The 21,173-nt window shown below is 36.9% G+C and overlaps 1 protein-coding gene across 1 annotated transcript in view; it reads right to left on the reverse strand.

Moving 5' to 3' along the window:
* SLC30A9 (solute carrier family 30 member 9) overlaps positions 1-18,619 on the reverse strand; it is a 29,131-nt gene extending 10,512 nt beyond the window's left edge. The window contains 16 exon segments of the mRNA XM_065737095.1: positions 760-925; positions 2,184-2,291; positions 2,766-2,837; positions 3,255-3,294; positions 3,699-3,834; positions 4,806-4,861; positions 6,604-6,706; positions 7,537-7,604; positions 8,757-8,815; positions 9,702-9,784; positions 10,185-10,277; positions 10,965-11,064; positions 13,795-13,857; positions 16,881-17,057; positions 18,389-18,589; positions 18,592-18,619. Coding sequence (XP_065593167.1) covers positions 760-925; positions 2,184-2,291; positions 2,766-2,837; positions 3,255-3,294; positions 3,699-3,834; positions 4,806-4,861; positions 6,604-6,706; positions 7,537-7,604; positions 8,757-8,815; positions 9,702-9,784; positions 10,185-10,277; positions 10,965-11,064; positions 13,795-13,857; positions 16,881-17,057; positions 18,389-18,589; positions 18,592-18,604 — 1,538 coding nt within the window. The 5' untranslated portion in view covers positions 18,605-18,619.
* Between the last annotated feature and the right edge of the window lie 2,554 nt (positions 18,620-21,173).

Here is a 21,173-nt window from a genome sequence, read left to right on the forward strand (position 1 = left end):
TGTTCATTTTTCTCCAGACACAAGACTAACTACAAATAAATAAATAAAAACCCTAAAATATTGTAGCTGATTAACTCAGTAATATATTCACAACTAAAAATTGAGAAGAAAACCAGAAGTGTTTCACTTCTAAATTAAGGCTAATAGGGTTGAAGTAATCCAAAATAGCTCCTTAAATACATTTACACAAGATTTCAGAATTACAATGAGCTGTAACTTTGTTATTTCCAATTGCAAAGTTTCACAGAAAGAGAAATTAGCATTGCATTCATTCTGTAAGAATCTAATGTGCGGAATCTATTATACCATAACATTACTGAAGCACTTCAGAGGCAGCTGCTACTGAACTCCAGACATTGAATATTAACAGTAACACAGAATTAAAACATTTAAGTCTTATGAGCTATAAGAGCAACACTGCAGCATCATTTCTGTGCCAGTATTTCTCATATTTGAAGTTACTTCTAAATTTGTCATGGCCTTCTCAATTAAGTCATGCGACAATTCTGGAAATTAATGTAGCTGTTGTTACACACATGCAATTTCCTTTCAGCTGTGGAACATCCAAGAGGCAGAAGCATTCAGTTACTAAAGTTTTTAGCACAGAAGTCAGTAACAATTAACATTCTAAAATCTCAATACAGAAGATTCCACCTCAAATCAGTAAGCCTTTTCTTAAATGCCCAAATGATTTCTCCCAAATGTTATTTTCCTGCTTTTTACTGTTGGGCAGAATTTTAGGGTTGTGAAGATTCTCACCTTACAACAGGATCACTTTCCAGTAACTCAGTTAGTCGCTGCAGTTGTTCAGGTTGAATAGATCGTCCCAGCAGGGCTTCAGTGTTACTGTAGATGAGAAATGCTGACACAGTTCCTAGCAAAGTTCCAACTCCTAGAGACCCCACGCTGTCATAGTATGGGTTTCCTAAAGAAGACATCTCAGATTAGTTTCATGGTGCATTTCTAAAACATATTAGGGAATTCAGATTTCACACTGAAAGGAGTACACAGTTTGTTCAGGTGTGGTTTTCTGTTTTCTTTTGGACATTAGCAGTTCTTTTCTACCAATCAACAGGAGGAAGTTAGAAGAAAAATGTTACCGTAAGATAAAGTCTCAAGGTCTTCCTCTCCCCCAGATAGGAAATACCATATATTCCTTTCTACTGCAAAACTGATAAATGAGTACACTTTTCAGTTATTTGGGCTTCTGGGTATAGATTATGTTTATACATTTAAACATAGGCAATAGCATAACCAAACATCTTTGCTCTTTTATCAGTAAAGCAGCATTGCTTTATTAAGTTAATTAAATAGCTATTATTTTTAATGGAAAACAAACTGCTTCCTACATGACCTTTCCTATCACCTCAAACACTTCCAAGTGCTTTTACAGTATTTATATAATGGACACTAAATGCATTCAGATTGGTAGAAACAGGATCGTATTTTAACTTTATGAAGGAAACTAGAGCCAGAATTTAAAAAAAAAGACTTCTACATTAAAAAAAAATTTAACTTGCAACTACTGCATTAAAAGCCTCAAACACAAAATTGCCTTACAGTTTGTAAACAATTATTTTATAAGGTCAAAACCTTAAAAAGGGGCAAATAACCCTCCCTCCATAAATTTTAATTGCGCAAAGACAGATCTTGAACCAGTTGCTACACAGGTCGTGCATGATTAGGGTTTATCACATTGCTCAAGAACACTTATTAAAATTAGAATATAATACTAAAACCACTGTATATCAAAAAGAAGGAAAGAACTGCTTCCTTAAGTCCCCCCCCACATGCATATGGAGCTGAATACCACTGATTACAGAAGCTCTAATTATGTAGAATATATAATATAAATTATGTGACTATAAGAAGCATGTTTTTAAATATCTTAGCTTGTCCAAGGAAACAGCTCAAAAGCAAGTTGCATCCATTTGTGAACAATTATTTTTTAAAGCTTAATCCCTTTCATAACAATCATAAGGAAAAACAGACTTCTTTTTTAATACTTTTAACTCAATTTACTGGAAACCAGATCAGAGAACAGCATAAACATCTGAAAGCCCACACAGTACAAGGATCAGAGAAGAGCAGAGCTGTATTTAAGTCAATCAATGGAAGCCAAATACTCTGCATTCATATAATGCACAGGAATCAGCTTGCCTCAGTTTGAGGCAGAATTTTACCTGTTAAAGAAGTCAGACCCATACAGGTAGCAGCAACAGCCACACTCAGAACTGCTGCAGCATCTTCCAGTAACACTACATTGGTACTAGGATCACGACTCTGCACAACTGCATACACAGAAAAAATGAGATTGCTTTGGAAATCTTAGCTTTACTGCATTCTGCATAGTACTCTATGAACAATATTAAGATTAGCACATTAAATAAAATGTTTCCATCTAACTATACAGTTGTAAACTGTGAATTCTATATGCTTTCACGAGGCATTCATTAATAAAGAGAACAAACCCAGTGCATATCACAGAAGCAATTATGGAAGCTTCTCCTAAACATATGAAAAGCATAAAGCAGCATTTATTAAAAAACAAACAAACAAACTAGTATTTCAGTAGAAGTATTTCAGTGTTGCTACTTAAATCAACAGGTTATCATTTAATCTGTAAAATGCCTTTCTTACTAGAATAGAAAACAAACCAATAAAGCAAGGGTAAGTTAGAAGGGAAAATTCTATAATTAGGCAAATACAAGCAAATAGATTCTGTTTTAAATAATCACATACCTTACTGCTATAACGACACATACCATATTGATAAAATGACAGACCCTTGGCTCGAGCACTCCTGCGGATTTCATTTATAGCAACAAGAAGGGTAGCTGAAACAAGACCAAAGTAGTTGCTGAAAAAAGTTAGAGGCAAAAAAAAGTTGTTTTCATTTTGAAAAGGAGGGATTTTCCTTTGTACCATCACAACAGGTCATCGAGAAAGCTCTATTTGTTGATTTTTTGACAAAGCAGAAAGTATCCTTTTCTACACACGTCTCCCCATACAAATCATCAGTGAATCTACACAGTTAAATACCAAAAAAGGCATTCTACATATACTTTCAAATGATGCTTTTTTCAACTTCTTATTACAAATAGATAAGCAAACTTCTCCAATTCTTTTGGTTAGCACAACTGTCACCAACAGAGTTCAAAACTTTGCTGTGTATGTAAGTATAAGTGATGACACACAGTATAGTCTCAGACATTAAGAACACTTTAATAGAAATATTGCTTGGAGCTACATACCTCCTTCAGATACCAATGACCCTGCCAAAATGCAGTATGCCTGTGTGAGGATTGAAAAAGAAGTCTCAGTTATTGTAGTATTGACCACAGACTACCCTAATGCTGCATTCCTGAACACCATTAGACACTCTGCCATGTTAGCTGTTCATAAGCAGAAAATAAAAAGTGATCTAGCAACCAACAATACTTGAATTATGCAATATATTGTAAAATAGAAAAGGATCTTGAGAGGTGGTGTTTACAGAACAGCTGTCTTTCAGTAATATCTGCTCCAGTTTAACAAGATATTTCTTTTCCCCTCAAAACATGGACATCAACAATGGCTTCAGTTAACTGTTCTGGGATTCAAAATGACTGAAGAAGTGAATTTCAGAGGGTGACATTACTTTCTGTTAAGTCAGCAATACCACGTGCAGATATAATAACAAAACTAGATTAGCTTACCCAGAGAAGAGATTCTATAGGATGAGGGTGGAGTAAACCCATGATCCCATGATACCAAGAAAGTCCTGCACCCATCATGAAAATGCCCACCCCACTAATCAGGGAGGCAATATAGCGCATGTTTGTGAAACCATACCTAGGTACAAACAAAGAAAGTGATTTAGGAAAATAAGTTACCCCCTTGCTGCAAACATGTCATCTTTATTTTAGCTAAATGCAAACCATTAATGCTTGCAGTCTTTATGAGCAGAGGGAAGAGGTGAAATAATCTCTGTACCTCTATTCTTTTTCTGATATTAACTGCTACTACAAACAATACATCTCTTCAGTGACATTTAAAGAGCTGTAGAGTACATGACAGCAACAAGGAAAAAATGAAAAATAGGATTGTTGAAATATTTTTGGCATCTCCTTCCAGTAAGTTAGGATTAAACCATTTCTTCAAATTACTTGAAGGTCCTAACAATGAAAAACTTAAGTAATTCTGTAAGTTGAACATACATTGAACTATTGCTTCCAATTAAGAATGACTTGCCCAAATATGTAAAGCACGTTAAGTCCAAGAAATCAATCATGGAGATCACAGCTTCTAACATTCATGAAGCTGTAAAAACGTATCACTAAAACCTGTTACTGAGATAAGAGCAAACAGTAGCTTGAGTCAAACACCTCTCCTTACAATACAAGTAGTTTGCTTGAAAGAAAGCATTGTTGGGTTTTTTGTTGTTGTTTGTATTTTAAATGTCGATATTCACACGAGTGATATATAAAAACAACATAAATCTAATCACTGGAAGAGGCAGAAGAACTCAGAACAGATTAAAAGGAATAAAGCCAATTAAAACAATACACATCAAAACATACCACAGCAAAAAAAAAAAAAAAACAAAAAAAACCCATTAAATATCACATGTATCAAGACACTGAAGTTAGAACTGCAGTTTGGCAGAAATCCATTTTCTTTTTTTTTCTCTCCTCATGTTAAAAATAAGAAGCATTTCAGAAATGATATCAAAAGTGGCACTTATAAAAAGAATAAGAACTGCACAAAGTTGATCTTACTCCTATATAAGATTACTGAAACCATTATTTACTCCAAAAGCTTACGGATGACTAGGGTCAGGTGTCCTTGCAGACTGACTGATGCCCAAAGCTAGCAATGCCTATTTAAGACAAAACAAAAAAAATATTAGTTCAAGAAAATATTAGTATTATTCTGTTTCATCTGAATTTTAAAGAGAAATAAAATCAAGTGCAGCGTGATGATTTGCATATATGCTTTTGTTCTTCATGTTTTAATAAAGCTGGAGTATAACCCTTAATAACTGTTAATCAAATGTAACCCTTTTCCTCCCACCCCAAAAAATTGTTAATTGTAACTGTAAGAGACTTTAGAATTGTAACCTGAAGTGAACATCACATGTAATCACAAGTGTTGTCACCCTGCTTCAATGTGAAAGAACACAGTTTTTCAGTAAACAAAACCACTTATATAGATCCCTTCTCAAGAGAATTTATACACAGACTATGGCAATGGCATATAATTTTTAAGAAATAACTTCCTAACTCTCAGCATTCTTTTACCAAGTGATGACTAAGGAAACTTTATCATTCTATTACCATACCTGACAGAAGTTTTTCTACTTAACATTCAGATAAAATAATAAGGAGGTATATTTTGTATATCAGCTTTGTTTCAGGTCTCACTGATGATCCATGAACAAGTTGCATACAGTTCTAATTCTTATAACTCTTCTTTCAACTTACTTCTAAAAGAACTTTCAGAATTTACACTCTGGCTTGTGTCATTCTTACATTAACAGAAATTAAAGTTTAATTGCTGAAGTGTGAGGACACACATGCAATAACAATAAGATGACCTTGTCCAGGACGGGCAGGGAGGGGTGATCTGATTTGGTTCTGATACTGCTTCCAAAAGGTAAGACCAGTTACATTACACATATGCGTGGTGACAAGCAAAATGAGCAATAAGTCCTAGGACAGTCTTAATGTTTGCATCTGCGACAAATATTTTAACCTGTTAAACTTTATCAGTGCACATTCATCCTGTTATTTGTAGGGAAAGTAAGTTGCAACTGAAGTAGGAACTATGAATTATATGAAAAAAATAGCAACTTAGAAGAATGATAGTAATCATGATAGAGGGAGAAGTAACATAATGTATATATACTACAAATAGAATTATCTCAGCATAAATACTAGCCCTAATATTAAAATGGGTTTTATTTATAATCAGAGATAACTCTTCCTAGACTCTGCATTTAAAGCCTCCAGACTTGGTCAATTACTCTACCATTGGTTTATAAACTCTGCCAAATTACACACATTAGTGTAAAGAATAGAAGAGCAGCCAGATAAGCCTGCAGCAGTCACTATATTTGACAAGTGAATGTGCAACAGAGTAGCAACAACTCTGCACTCAGATTTCAGAACAGCAGGAAGAGCTCTGGGTTTAGCAATGTTTCTGAAGTAACGTGCATTTCTGACAAAATCTGCCTTCACCTGCCTCCATAATGACATTATGTTTTAAGTGGTATTACCTCTTGCCTCCAGATAACTAAAATGCACTTATTTATTACCCATATGCAAATCTTGCTCCCCCTGCATGCATGCATAGCTTGTCACACTGCGGACAGGCTTTGTAACCTGACTGATTTAGACCAAAAATTATCTAATCATTGAGAAGAACATAAAGACACCCTCTCTCAGAAGTAGCTGTTTAGTTAAATAAAAACTAAGAAGACTTTAAAAAGTCATTAGATTAAATACCAACTAGTACACTGAATTATTGCTTTCAACAATAATAAAAATATTGTAATTATATTTTAAGTTTAAAAGTAGTTACTTACAAGTGCTAACTGAAGCAGAATAGAAAAATACTCACCTGGTTGCATGTGTCTGCTAAAGAATGTATAGCTTCTGAAAACATACTTGCAGAACCCGTGTAAACCCAAGCAAGTAGCTTAAAGAAAAAATTCAACCCATTTCTGAAAATAAAAACAAGAAATAAGCTAAAAAACATCAGAAGATTTGATTTTTTATGTTTTAAGCAAAACTAGAAGCACTGTATAATCACACATTCCCACATCCCATATACTAGAATAATGTCCAAAAAGACCAAAGGAAAATTTTCAATCAAGTGAAATTAGTAACTTTTTTAAAAGAAAACACAAATAGCTAAGAAAGTATTTTTCCATAATTTGTTCCCTTATATTAACAATGTCTTAGTAAAGAAGTAATTCATTTTCAAAAAACATTTTACAAATGAGATGTAAATGATAGCCGCCATTTACTTAGGAAAACTCCACATATTTTAATGCATGATGGCAGATACTCTCTACGTTCACTTCCTTTAAAACAGAATTATTAGCTTCATTTTCCTTCACTCAAACATAGAAGACACCGAAGCAAATAACAGCAGAAACAGAAATGTCATCATCTGCTGCTGTCCTATAGAAGATCGTTTAAAAGTAAAAGCATCCTTCCACAAGGGAGCAAGAATGAACAACTTTAAACATCAGCCTCTGCATGTCCTTCTTAATGCTGTTTAGCTTTAATAAATCGTTTCATCATCTGCAAAAAAACTGACCTTCTCTGATCAGAGAGATACTTTCTCTCCTATCTCCAAGTATTGATGAATGTATTTACTGAATGTCTTTCCCACCAACAATAAACAAACAATTCTATTAACTCTATTAACTATTACAGAGACACAGGTATCTTCACCTTCAGTATTCAGAATGTTCCCCATTCCAGGATAATAAAAAACAAAGTTTTTCATCTTGTCATAAACAAAACTTTTCCTTTTAAAACTTACATGCAAATAGCTACCATTACCACTTTCCCTGGTCCCTTGAAAAACATAGCTGCTGCACTGGAGCGTGGCTGTAAAAAGAAATGTCTATTAAAACAAGTTACTGAAACAAAATAGACAAATCTTGAAGATCTCCTAATGTATCTACTGAAAAAATTACTCAATAACATCTTTGTACTGAAAAAGTGAAGCTGCAGTCCTTGAAGACTATTAATTTACTACTGAATGTTCACTGAACTGCAGCAAAGTCTTACACATTACTGCAAATGGAGAGCTATAAAAAAGATATACAACCAACAGAGCCTCCAGCCTCCACCAGGGGCCACTGCAACCATAACAGCAGGAGCCAGCTGTTCTGCAGGAAAATAAAGAAATCGGTCTACCATGATGTAGCACCTGGATCTAGGGAATATGTCTACCTAAGCAAAGAGGAAAGGCCAAAAGTAATGCAGGACACATAGCTAAGAACTGCTGTGATGGACTTTCTTCCATAGGAAACCCATTGCATTTTTTTTTATATATTAACAGTGTATTTACTATGCATGTTTATAGCCTATGGGTCAGGCATGCCAAAAAGTGGGCTTTGAGTTGGACAGTGCATACATTTGTGAATAATTATTGTCAAGGACAAAGCACATTCATCAAAAATCTCTGATGAACACCTTGAGAACTCATTAAAGATTGCAACCACTTGCACTGAACTAGGCACTGAGGCATTAGTTTCACAAAAACAGGGTCAAATATTCCACTAGATTTATGGTTTTGTTGCTGCCTGTTTCTTATGTTTTAATAAAAATACATTAAAATGAGTTTTGTTACTTAGATACATTACGTATATGTTTTATATGAGGCCCAAAACACGCATATTTGCTCAGTGAGGCCAAGGCAAGCCACAAGGTTGGACACCAAATGCTATGAGTAGAATCCAAATAAAGACATAATTTTGTTACCAAGGTGGCAACTGACAAAACAAACAAACAAACAAACAAAATCTTACTGATGGTTTGATTATACTGTCAGAGTCGGAACTCGTTTAAACTGACAACTCATTTACTGCTGTGTTATAGATATCTGTATATACAATATTACAGTGCAAATACATCTTCCAATAATATTCAGATAGTTACGTTTATGAAACTGTTTCACAACTGTTTTTCCTTCAAAAACTGCCATAGTACATCTCATAATATTTTTCTAGCCAAAAACATTAAAACAACACTCACCTTAGTATTTCCAAAGAACTCCCTGTATTCCTTCAACAGCCTTTGGTTTCTAAATAAGTCTGCAGCACAAAGTATAATGAATATTTACTAGTCACTAGTAACTTCAGGAATTTAAGGTTTTGTTGCTTTGTTCCCCCCCACCCCCCATATAGCAGCTGAGTTCCAATAAAAGCTAGATAGTCTTATCAAATCAAAATATCCTAAAGGGATCTTTGTAAAAAAAACTTCACTCAATATTGTTAATCAGAAATTGGATGTATCATTGCAAGGCTCTTAACTTCAGTATTTTTTCCACTCACTAACGATGGTTGTTAACTTGAAAGTAAACAATGGTATACTCCAGTGACAAAATTGTTTCAACAATATAAATATATATTTTTTAAAAGCCTCTTATTTTAAAGTGCATAACTGGAGTAAGTACTTTGAAGAGGTATTACCTCTCCTGAGGTTTTAACTGACTGGATGGATCCAAATCCATTACAAGCTATACTTGATTTAACTGTAGCTGCGATTGATAACACCGGGATGTGACAACAGCAAAAAGATGACTTTAGCATGCTTTTATCCCCCTCTGAAGCAGAAGGGCACAGAACTCGTTTCAGGAGAAAAATAAGTGGGTAAAGATATGATACAAACATTTAGTTGAGTTTTACAATGTTTGAATACTCTAAGTAAGAGAAATCCCACGTTTTCATCATCCAAAAATGAAGTCACCACTAGAAACAAAGGATGACAACAGATTTCAACTGAATATATGTTCTTGATATATCACATGATTAATAAACTATAAGATAACAGACTATAATCATATGGATGGTAATGTGTTACACTAACACTATGCCATAAAAACATATTCAGTAACTGGAAAGTCCAAATGCGTATGTTCTCAAAGAAATAACAAATACATTGACTATCTAATGGACTTCCAATCATACTTGTACTTACTTTCTCTGTACTTGATCTCTGCCTCTTTGCGTCGCTTTCTCTCTCTAGCAAGAGCCTCTGGACTACCCCAGACTTCAAGAGACCTGTGCAGAGTAGAAGTATCTTAACAATGGTTCTACTTATGCAAGTAACACAATGGAACAGCAGACATGTAAATTCTTTTTAGTTTAACTATGTCACAAATGACTTTCCTAAAAACAGAACATCACACAATTCCTTCTGACAAGAAGTCATGTATTACTTTGCAGCACAAAAAACTGGGAGAGAGGCTGCAGGGGAGAAGTGTTCCACCTTTGGACACATGAAATACTGCCTCTGCAAACTCTGTTACAGTTACAAAAATTAAGAAATAAAAAGCATTCAAATGGAAAATGGAAAATATTATTGCCCTTTCGCACTGTAAACTTGACTTTTAAAAAGCTCTCTCTCCCATACAATCCATTCTAAATGAGCCAAACATCTCCTTTACAAAAATTCTCTTACTTTGCCTCTACGTCTGATCTCAGGTACACAGTGAAAGTCTCAGTGTCATCATGGGGGCTTCGTCGTTTAATTTTCCGCAGTTGATCTAAATCACTAAGGAAAGCAAACAAACAGTTTAGTGAAGGTTGTATTATTCTAATCCTAAATTTTGATCTGAGTGTATTTTCCGTAGTCTAAATTAGGTACTCACACTACGAAAACATGAAATAGCACAAACTGAAGACAAAGTAATAAAACATTTCCAGTGAATGATCTGCATGTAATTGACTGTATGCAAATGCTGTATAAGATGACCCACAGCTTAATATTTGTAAATGGCAGTGACTATACTGAAGAAGTAGCACTTTTGTAGCTGAGAATTTCCTCAATCAAACATTATTCTATTCTTTGTATCTGCTGCAGTTTCCTTGGAAATGAATAGGCGGCATTACTTCAGGACTTAAGTTGCAGTGAAGCAGATTATATTTTACTTCAAATTACAGACCTCACATAACATGAAGTTTCCAGTGATTAGCTTCTCTATGGGTGGACACGCCTCAGCCAAGTTTGTGGTCATGTAAATACAAGTAAATTAATTAAGAAGCCACTACAGAGACATGCAAACTAAGTTCAAATTCCTAATCCACTGCAACACTAAGTAAACAAGAGCTAACTTCAGCCACTTAGCACTATATGCACTGCAAAAGCATTCAGAAAAAGGCTGAGTCACTCTAGAAACATTCATTATTACTTTTGAATCAAAGTATTCACTGTTTAAATTTCAGCTTAAACCCATCATACCTGGATTTGAGACAAAACTCATTAATTGCTCTGACTCCAGTAATGAAGTTGTTCTGTGTGTATTTTGGTCCATACTCTCTTTTTTTGAGGACTGCTTTCACTTAAAAACAGAAAGAGATAAGTAAGTCACTCACAGGCTGAAGTAGAAACTGCAAAATGCAATTTTGAATTTGATATCAAACTGTCATACCTCTAAGTGGAGACCTGAGAATTATTGCTTGTCAGTGAGGCACAAAACAAGTAAGAAAAGACAGGAATGTTCACACTTGTGGAAGCAAGTAGCAGTAGGATCATCCTATCTCCAAAAATGTTACCTGAGTAGTTCAGCGTTCTCAAACATCCTACACAGTTTGCTGTTACTATCAGCTACGTATCCAACAAGTTCATGTCAGAAATGCTGTCTGGCTGCTAACACAGCATTCAAGTACTGCAGTTTGAAAAGCCTTGTTCTGACAAATGAAATGTCAGCAAAGAATTGTTTCTTCTTTTCCCCCAACACCTAACAATTCTAAATTCTGTAGGTAAGATTTGTAATCTTTGCAGACTGCACAGAGAACTGAGTCGGCTACCCATGTTATTTTGATCAACTATTAATTTCAAAATTCACATCCTTAACATTGGACATGAATAACAAATTAAAAATATGTATTTTTTATAATTCTTTGCACTTCTAGAAGATACAATCACATCCCATTTTCATGCACAACAAAGAACACCATGTCCACTCAAAAATAAATATTGATTTTGGAAATAAATGAAATTTGAAATGCATACCATTATTTCCTGCTTAACTATAGTTACACAACTTAGACTCATTTTCAAATGAAAGTCGTTATACAATTGTTTCTCTTTAAAATGTTAGGTGCCTTAGATGAAGAGTTACAGATGCTAAAGGATATACTACTAAAGAAGTCATCCAAAAACAAAAAAATAAACTTTGCAGGTGAAGACTTAAATACATGTATGAATTTCTCGTATATCACAGCATCTCAGCCAATGTTTTATATAGCTACTTCAAAAACTACTCCTTAAATCATAGAACACCTACAGAAAGTTATTCTACTTAAAGACTCTAAGGAAAAAAAATTCCCAGAGTTTTGCATTCTTACTTCTGACTTTCAAAAGCCTAAAGACAAATTACACCACTCTGTGTTCAGCAGCTCACTAACACTGCAGGTAGCACTGACTTCTGTCATCCTGTCTGAGTTCAAAGAATTCTGTTACAGTATCTGTTACAGTATCATATTTATCACACAATGCACCTGAGTAAAGATGACAAGAAACTAGAGTTTGCATGAAACAGTCCAAGTTTAAAACTGAATGAATACTTTTTAAACAGGAAAGAACTTTTTTCTCCTTTCCCAATTAAAACATGGACACGTATCCAAAGTACTGACTTTGATACAACTCCACAAGTTATTTTTTACTAAACACTTATTAATACATCTTGCAGAAAATCTGCAGGTACATTTCACTAAAATAAAACACTATGCTACAATGGTTCTGTCTCAAGAATCCTACACCCCAGTTCTCATACCTTACTAAAATGGATAAAGAATGTGACAAAAATCAACTTGGTACTTCAAATAGAAGGATCAAGCTCAATAAAAGACTACATAAATGTAACATTATAAATAGCACAGGTTTTTTTGTTTGTTTGTTTGTTTGTTTTTTAACATTGGTATTCCTTTAAAAATATTACATTGGGAATACGTGGAGCAGTAAGTTTCTAAGTTACAACAGTAACTGAAGGCTAGAATTTCACTTTACAAACATTACCAAAATCTTTACCATTATTTTTGTTTGTCTAGACAAAGCCCTCTTCCTGCTGAAATATAGGTACATTGTATTTAAATTATTCTACAGTCACACTGTATCTAATTTCCCATCTGCCTCACTTGCTCCCCCTGCATACCTACATTGAGCGACAACAGACCCAAAGGAATGAAGGAAAGGGAAGCAGATAAAACTACACAGAGAATACACATGGGGAGGTCGGATCTCATATTGCTAGTGAGGATTAGTGAGAGGTGATTGGTTTTTATAAAACATGGGAAAGACAGGAAAGAATGTGGACAGAATTTGTTGCATTCTCAGTCAGCATCTCTGCAGAGATGTTTATTTTAAAGGAGTTTAAAGATATTTTTGTTTTGATCAAGTTCTTTTCCAAGAGTTTATAGCATAACTCATAACAACATAATAAAAACTTAAAATACATAGATAGAGTGAAATCAAGAATGATAAATCAAAGTGATGAAAGAAAATCATGGCTTTATTTTATCCAGTTTTTAAACAATATAAAGACAAAAGACTGTATTTATTACAAGCACAAATAAGAACGCTATGGGACTCAGATTAGGTAGTTCACGTGGTCAAAATATATTTAGAAACCACACTGATTAGATTAACTCAGCAATAAGAAGGAATGGAGGAAGACTTAAAATAAAGACTAGGGGAAGATCAAGGATTTCAAGTACTCAGCTTAGCTGCACTAAATCTGAAATGGCCAATGGACATGCCTAAAAAGGTACAAGGAGGACAGACTGTCATAACAGATGAGAAAACAAGCTAATTTTTTCCCTGACAAATGCACAAGTGTGAAAGAAGAAATAAAAAAAAATCACAGACAACAGAATAATTATAGTTAATACTCCATACTCTACCTTTTCAGGAGTCAAACAGCTGGGTAGCAAACAAACTTGATACACAAGTATTTTTAAAATGTTATTCACACAACTTCTTATGTAATTGAAGAGAAGTCAGCTACTCTATGCACCCTTTTTTGACAACTAGTTGACAGCAGTAAACTTAGAATACATTATTTCTTTACCTTTTACTTGGATTGGCTCTTTAAGGAAAGTCTGCTTTTGATCTGCATTGCCAGTATCCCGTCCTATAAAACAAAAATAAAGCTCACTGCAAATGTGGAAACACATACTGTTGGGTTTTGTTCATGTTTGTTGTTTATTAAAGAGTTGGATCAACATAAGAACACAGCTTAATTTTGCTTTCTCTAATGATTATTGTTAAGAAATCCTGGGCTTTCAACATTTAAAACTCTCCATTTAAAACGTGAAAAGGGAATAGAAAAACATTCAGTAACAACAAAAGACATTTTTAACTAAAAAAAAAGCTTGTTATTTAAAATAAATAATATTTAAACTAAAAGCCACAACTTTTGATTCACAAATTGGAGTTATATTACCACAAAGTATTTTAGCTCTTTCAGAAGTTCGAGGATATGACTCTAGAAGACAATAAAATATAATTTACAACTCTGTGCAGTGAACCTTATTATATGGAAATTAATAAATTCCAGTAATTTAAGGGAGATTTTTAAGGAGAAATTTGAAGTACTACATGATAATTTATAAAAATACTGCATCTTTTTCTCATACATCTTGACACAGCTTTCAGAACAATAATCTGATGATTCAGATACCGTGAAACAACATATACTTTTTTCCTATACTGACACTCTAAACATTAGAAGTTCACCACATATCTACGGTCATTAAAAAAATTAAAACTGATCTTAATGAAAGGAATTTAAAAAAAAAGAGAAGAAAAATGTTTTTTCAAGGAGGTTGGCATTAATTAATGTGACACTCCTAGCTTGATGTGACACTCAAATTATGCAGAGGTCAAATATTCTTCAAGCTTGGACTACAAAAGTGTCTTTTCATCAGACAGTTAGTTATACCTTAACATCAACTAAGGAGTAATGTTACTATACTTTGTGAATTATGAGTAAGAAGAACAGATTTATGACACCAGTCTTACTACATACCAAATAACGTTGGACCATGAACAATATTTTCAGAACAGCCAACCCTATCAGTTATTGTTCAACTCAAAAACAAATGCAAAAGCCCCTTTGCTACTCCTTTCATTTCTTTTCCTACCTAGTTTAAAACAGCAGGCAGCTGACTAATAACTATTAGCTTTAAGATTGGTTATCAGAAACTGAGTATGACAGTTATCCACCAGAATTTCAGTAACTCTTCAAGTAAGTGTTTACCTCATTTAACACATCCCACCATCACTAACAAAAGACTAATCCATAAAATTTCAGGAGAAAAATAACAATTTATACTCGAGCACAGAAATCACATCAGTTACCCTCGTACACTTCACAGCCTTGGCCTAGAAACTGGGAAAAAAATCACAGTACATCAATTGAGAAAAAAACATATACTTCAATTCACAACTACTGTTTTGCAGGCAAGCAGAGCTTGATGATGGCAGTATTTCCAAGACGTATATATATATATAGGATATATACATATCCTCTTCATAGAATAAGCATTTCCCAACTTTACTGATAAAGAAACTGAGGTCAATGAAAGATCCATTAAACATTTAAGTTACAGGAAAACTACACTAATCATTACAGATAGTATACACTTATCTTTGGAGAACTATATAAAGAAGTAATGCTATTTTTAAAACAAATAGTGGTAACACAATTATAATGCATAATGAAGCTCTGTCCACTAGGCCCCAGAAAACACCCTCTATATGAAATGTGAATGTAACAATATGCATTCCAAAGCAAACTTCAAATCAAAACAAGTGTGCATAGCATCTCTACAGTGCAGTTGCACGTGCACTCACCCTCAGCAACAGGTGAGTCTTACAGTAGCCATATAGCACAGCTACCTTTACTGGTCAGTAGGATTTAAGGCCACACTACCACAAAGGGCAATGTCTCTTCTCCAGCTCATGCAGAGACGGTGAGCAGGATCAGCTCATCAACCTACCTGAACCCCCACAGAACGAGAGAGCAACTAATTGTTCACAATACAAGCCCAAACATCATTAATGTCAGCACAATCAGAGAGGGACAGGACACTCCTTCAGACAATAGTCACCAATTACATAAGTTTACAGCAGTCACAAAAGCAATAGTGCTGGATGAAATTCCACACATCCAACTTACAAGAACACCAGTAGCTGCATATTAAGAACCCAGATGACACCAACAGCTACCACTGACTCTATGACATTTTGCTGTATTTGAGCAGATGCTTTTGCAATATTTTCATCCTTTACCAACCATCTTCAGATCAAGATCTTCCAAGAAACATAAATTAAGTATTAATAATATAGTAATAATAAGTATTATCTTATCCTAAAATCTCCTTAGAAATTTTGGAAACAATATCTAACTGTTACACTCAGAGCAACATCTATGATCAACTTCATAGTTCCAAGCATTAGAAAAGTAATACTCTTAACAGACTATGCTTACTAGCTTTCCAAGACCACTGCAAAGCTGCAGGAATTTACAAGTTACTAAAATAAGAACTAATACCTGCTAACATGACATATATGATTCTATAATGGAGAAAGGACAAGACAGTGATGAATTTCTCAAGTACCTAACTAGCATAAGAAAGTAAGCAGGGTCAAGGTATGTCTGTTACATTGACTGCTTAATGCAAATGTTGCAGGTGTGACAGCTGTAAGAACAGAGAGCTCTAACAGATGAAAACAGCTCAGCCTTCTTTCCCTAAACACCTACGCCCTGATCTAGAGAAGTCCAGTGTTTACAGGATTTACATGCATCCAATTTTCATTACTGGATCATTTCACAAAGCAAGCCTGTAATAGTACAGAAAGAATTCAAACAAGCAGAGTGGCCAAAGAAAACTGATGTATCCCATTTTTTACCCAATCCCTGCAGATATCCACATCTTGATTACTCTAAACCTAAATCCTTTAAATACTGTAAGGATAGGGGAGTAAATTTCAGCCTTCCTCACCATTCACTCATTTGAAACTTAAATACAGAAGAAACAAATACTAGAATTCTGTTGCTGTAGTATCACAGTGGAATAAAAAAAGTACCACCTGTTACACACAATTTTTTTCCCCATTTATATAAATGTTTTTTCTTCAGCCCTGTACTACCTGTTCCAACTTTGCGCACAGCTTCTTCAGGGGCAGACACATTTTTATCTTCTGATCCAAGATCTTTTTTCTGACCATTGGAAGTATAAACTCTCACTTGACTCATCAGCTGCACAGGCAGACGATTGCACGGCAAAATACAAAACAGGCTCCCACTTTTCATTGAAGCTTGCCATCCTGACAGAGGGAGGAGAAAATGATGTTTCAGACAACGATTTTTGAAGGAAAATGGTCCAGAAATGTCAACATAGGTTATGGAAAATTAACTGAGAAGTACTGATCTGTGCTTATTTCATCAATGCTTAGGATTCACAAAACAGAAGAACACAATTGTTTCACCTCTCTTTAAGCACCTCTTTTAAATGTCAGCCTAATTGTTTTTCCCCTATCCCCTCTGGTTAAGTACCTCTAGATGAAGTTGGGGAAAAGATACTAAGTTATTTGACAAGATTGGCTTTCTGATACAATGAGTCCTGGTTCTAGTCATACTGCTTTGAAGTCCTAAAAAATAAATGAAGAAAAAAAACCACTATTGGGTAAATGAACAAAACCAGACCACTACAAAACTACTAACCAATGCTGTCACTTCATTTCACTGCCTATACACTCTGTACAAACCATACGCTACCAACTAACAAAATGTGTTACATAGATCAACTGAAGAGCAACATGCTAACCAAATTACCTGTAAAATTTCATGTAATAAGCCACCCTGGTGGGCAGCCTTCAGGTCACCTGCATACAGAGAGCATACAGCTCCTCCAACCTGTCGTACACTGGGCACAACAGTTTCTTTAGAATAAGTGCATTAAAGGAGTAAATAATTTTACAGAACGAAAACACTCAAGTAGCACTGGTAAATCAGGTCATACAAGGTATGCCTAATCATGCATGAACAATACACTTTGCAATACAATGACTGTCTCGCTGTGTAATTGCACAGAGTACCAACAACTTCACTCTTACTTTTTTACCCTCTACAGTATGCACATCACCATGTGTCTGTGCACTGAATTGAACCTGACAGAGAACTGAAGTCGTCAAATATGCTCTCTCATTCTCTCTTGGATGTTGCAAGTGTACAAAAGCCCAGGAAATGAAACTCGGTGAGCTTACTGATCCCAGCCTCTAAAAGACTGCAGTGTATACATGACGTAACACAGACAGTGCTGCTCCCTATGCTCCAGTGAAAAGGGTGTGCTCGAAAATTGGTCAGCACGTTTCGATGACAGCCTACTGCACGTACGCACCGTTCGTTAAAGGTTCTTTCACACAGCCACTAAAGGAGAAGGCCTGCGATGCAATTCAGCCCTAAGTAACCGGTCAGAATTTTAACCTTGCAGAATCTCAGCTAGGGCAACAGCTACTCCGGGAACACTTTAACGCAGTCGGGGCCGGCCGCAGCCCCGGCCCTGCCCCAGCAGCACCTGACCTGGCTCTTTTTCGATCCGCAGCCCCAAGCGGGGCCGCGCGGCGCTCCCAGGCGCTCGGGGCGGCCGAGCACTCACCATGGCAGGCGCGGCGCAGCGGGATCGCCTGGCAACGCACGTACAGCCGGTACAGACTGCGGCAGCCGCGCCGCGGGGCAGACAGGGCCGGCATCATGGCGGCGACCTCGGGCGGAGCGCGGCCGCTCCCCGCCGCACGCCAGCGGCCGCCGCAGGGGCGGCGATGCGCATCGGAGTGGCCCGGCGGTGCAGCACCCAGCGCACCGCGGGCGGCATCCGGCGCTGGGCGGCGCCGTGGAACCCGGATGTGCGCCGCGCTCGGGGCCGGGGAGGGCCCGGCGGCCGCCGCCGCTGACTCACGGGCCGCTCCCTCCCGACCGCCGCGCATGCGCAGCGCGAGGGTGAGGGCGGCGCTTCTCCTTCAGGTGTTTGCGGGCGTACGCCGTCCAGCCTCGCTCTGCTTTCAATAAGGTTTACTGCCACATAACTTCTTTAAGAGTCAGCCAGTGATTAGCAGCGCCCAGTGGGAGCAGATTAGAGTGTAAAGCTGTGTGAAATGATTAAATGAGCACCCCCTCTCCCATCACAGCCGTGCCAGGTGAATGAGGAGCCCTGCGGCAGATGCCGGGCCATTAACCAACAGATGGACAGCCCTGGAGTGACTGACTGCATTACTGCAAGTCGTGGAGTAGTAAACGCATAGTCAGTTCTCAGATTGCAATGGGGCCAAAACGTGCACCTGAAGGACATCTTGCTGCCTCCTTCTTATTTCATCAAAAGTTTTCAAAAAGTAAACAGTAAAAACAAAACAAAACAAAACCTAAGGAGAAGAATTGAGGTTAAAGTTGTCTTTTTCTTCCCACGAAAGATAAGCAGAAGTCCTTGAAGCGTATAAATCCTGAAGGGTCCACGCAGCGCTCCATAGAAAAGATGCCAACTGTTGCATTATTTCTAATAATATTTTTCTTTAGGTCTATCATTTACTATCCAAAAGCAAATGGGATGTTATGATAGTGCCATATTCTTTTATTCAACTGAATTCACCGTTTTGAGCTGGTGGTCAGCCAGGATTTACATGAGCAAGGGCTTTGCATGAATCTTTGCTGGTGAATGCTTAAAGCTGCAGAATGAGGCAAAGAACCAGCACAACATCAGTGGCTACTTGTTCACTGTACATTGAGCAATCATTAATGAATCACCACGCCTCATGGTGTGTGCCTGCAGCGTCCCAAGACATGTTACACACAACATCACAATTGTTAGTTGTCAGTCACTAGTAGTGATTTTGCCTGTGACAAAGACTACATACACCCATAGTGTAACAGTGAGATACTGTTTCTTACTTAGTGAAAATATTTTCATTCAACCACCAGAACTGCACCTTAAGCTTCCACAGTGAATTATAGCTATTCCATAGCTAATTTAGACCCTTATTTCATAAAATCAACCCAGTTTAAGGAAATGCATATATAAAAATTATATATATACATATATATATATGTAAATAACATTCAAGTTGATTCTGACTTGATAAAAAATGTTTGCTTTTCTTTAGTTTCTTTATAGATCTCCACAATGAGGAGGGGAAGCAGAAGGGAGATCATTTCCCTCAATAACCCCTTACAGGATTTTCCATTTGTTAACTGAATGTTACAGAGCAGTCGTGTATTAGGAAATCTGATGGAGGCCTTCAAGCCATGAGCAGAACCCCCCTGCCAAGGTTATGTGCTGCATACAGAGCAACATTGCCCTGTTTTACCAGTGGGCTTCTGTGCCATCTGAGCTTCTGGTGAGGAGACATGGCAGGATGGAGGCCACACCACACATCTGTCTGGAGCTACCTGTAGAGACAGTAGGGGTTAGTGCTTCCCAGCATACCATCCATAGGGATGTTCACCCTTCCCTTCTCTAACATATCATATGAAGGTTTTGGTGTACTGCCCAGCAGAAGGGGCAGGCTGGCTCTGCTGTGACTCTGGCATTGGAGTCATTACCTCAGGCTTCCCTTTGTCAAATAAACAAGAAAAACAAAACATGCCGCAATGTTAGAACCTTATTGTGTAAAGCATATAACATTTTCAGTAAAGACTTCTAGGGCTTTTAAGATGGCAAACCCATCTAAGTCTGTACAACTCCAATTCCAGGTCTGTAATAATTTTGTGACCACCAAATCAAAGTAAAAAATAAACTAGAAGTTAGTATTTTTAGTTTTCAGCACGTGGGCAAGAGTTTAATTATTCACATGCAGTTCATTCACCTGAACACCCACTGAGTCATCTTCAGTTTCTCAAACAGCACAATGCCACAGTTACCTGTACTTTTGCACCCAGCAGCAATCAAGGAGGTTCCTGACTGCTCCAAGGTTATCATATTGCCGTGGAAGCCTGGACCCCTTGCAGCACACAGTGGCGACCCCATCAGATCCTTGGGACTCCAGCTGAGACACATCTGATTTTCTGGGAGGCCGAGCAGACATCAGTACTGCAGAACTGGGTTAAATGGAAGTACAAGGGTGGGGTTGGGGTGGAAGTGGGCTCCAGGAGAGAGGGCTTAACATGATCAGACAGCAGCAGGAGATTGTGGAGGTAAAGAAGGAAGAGAGGAGAAGTTAAGGTTTGAGGGCTTACTGCTGACAGTAAGAAGGGAGGCTGGTGTATTATTTGGCTGTTCAGGACACCCCAGGCATCTCCACAATTTAGGAGCCCACCTATGCTGGAGGTCTCCTATGCTGGAGAATGTAGCAGCAGTATAGCCTCACTAATTCAATCAAAGATGCAAGAAATGAGCCTGGGGCAGATCTGCCAGAGTGGTTTCATGGTAAATGAGAACAACAGATGGATTTGCA

The sequence above is a fragment of the Cyrtonyx montezumae genome, unplaced genomic scaffold, assembly GCF_038088225.1.
Source record: "Cyrtonyx montezumae isolate F1298 unplaced genomic scaffold, pur_monq_1.0 scaffold_2, whole genome shotgun sequence".
In the NCBI taxonomy this organism is placed as follows: Eukaryota; Metazoa; Chordata; class Aves; order Galliformes; family Odontophoridae; genus Cyrtonyx; species Cyrtonyx montezumae.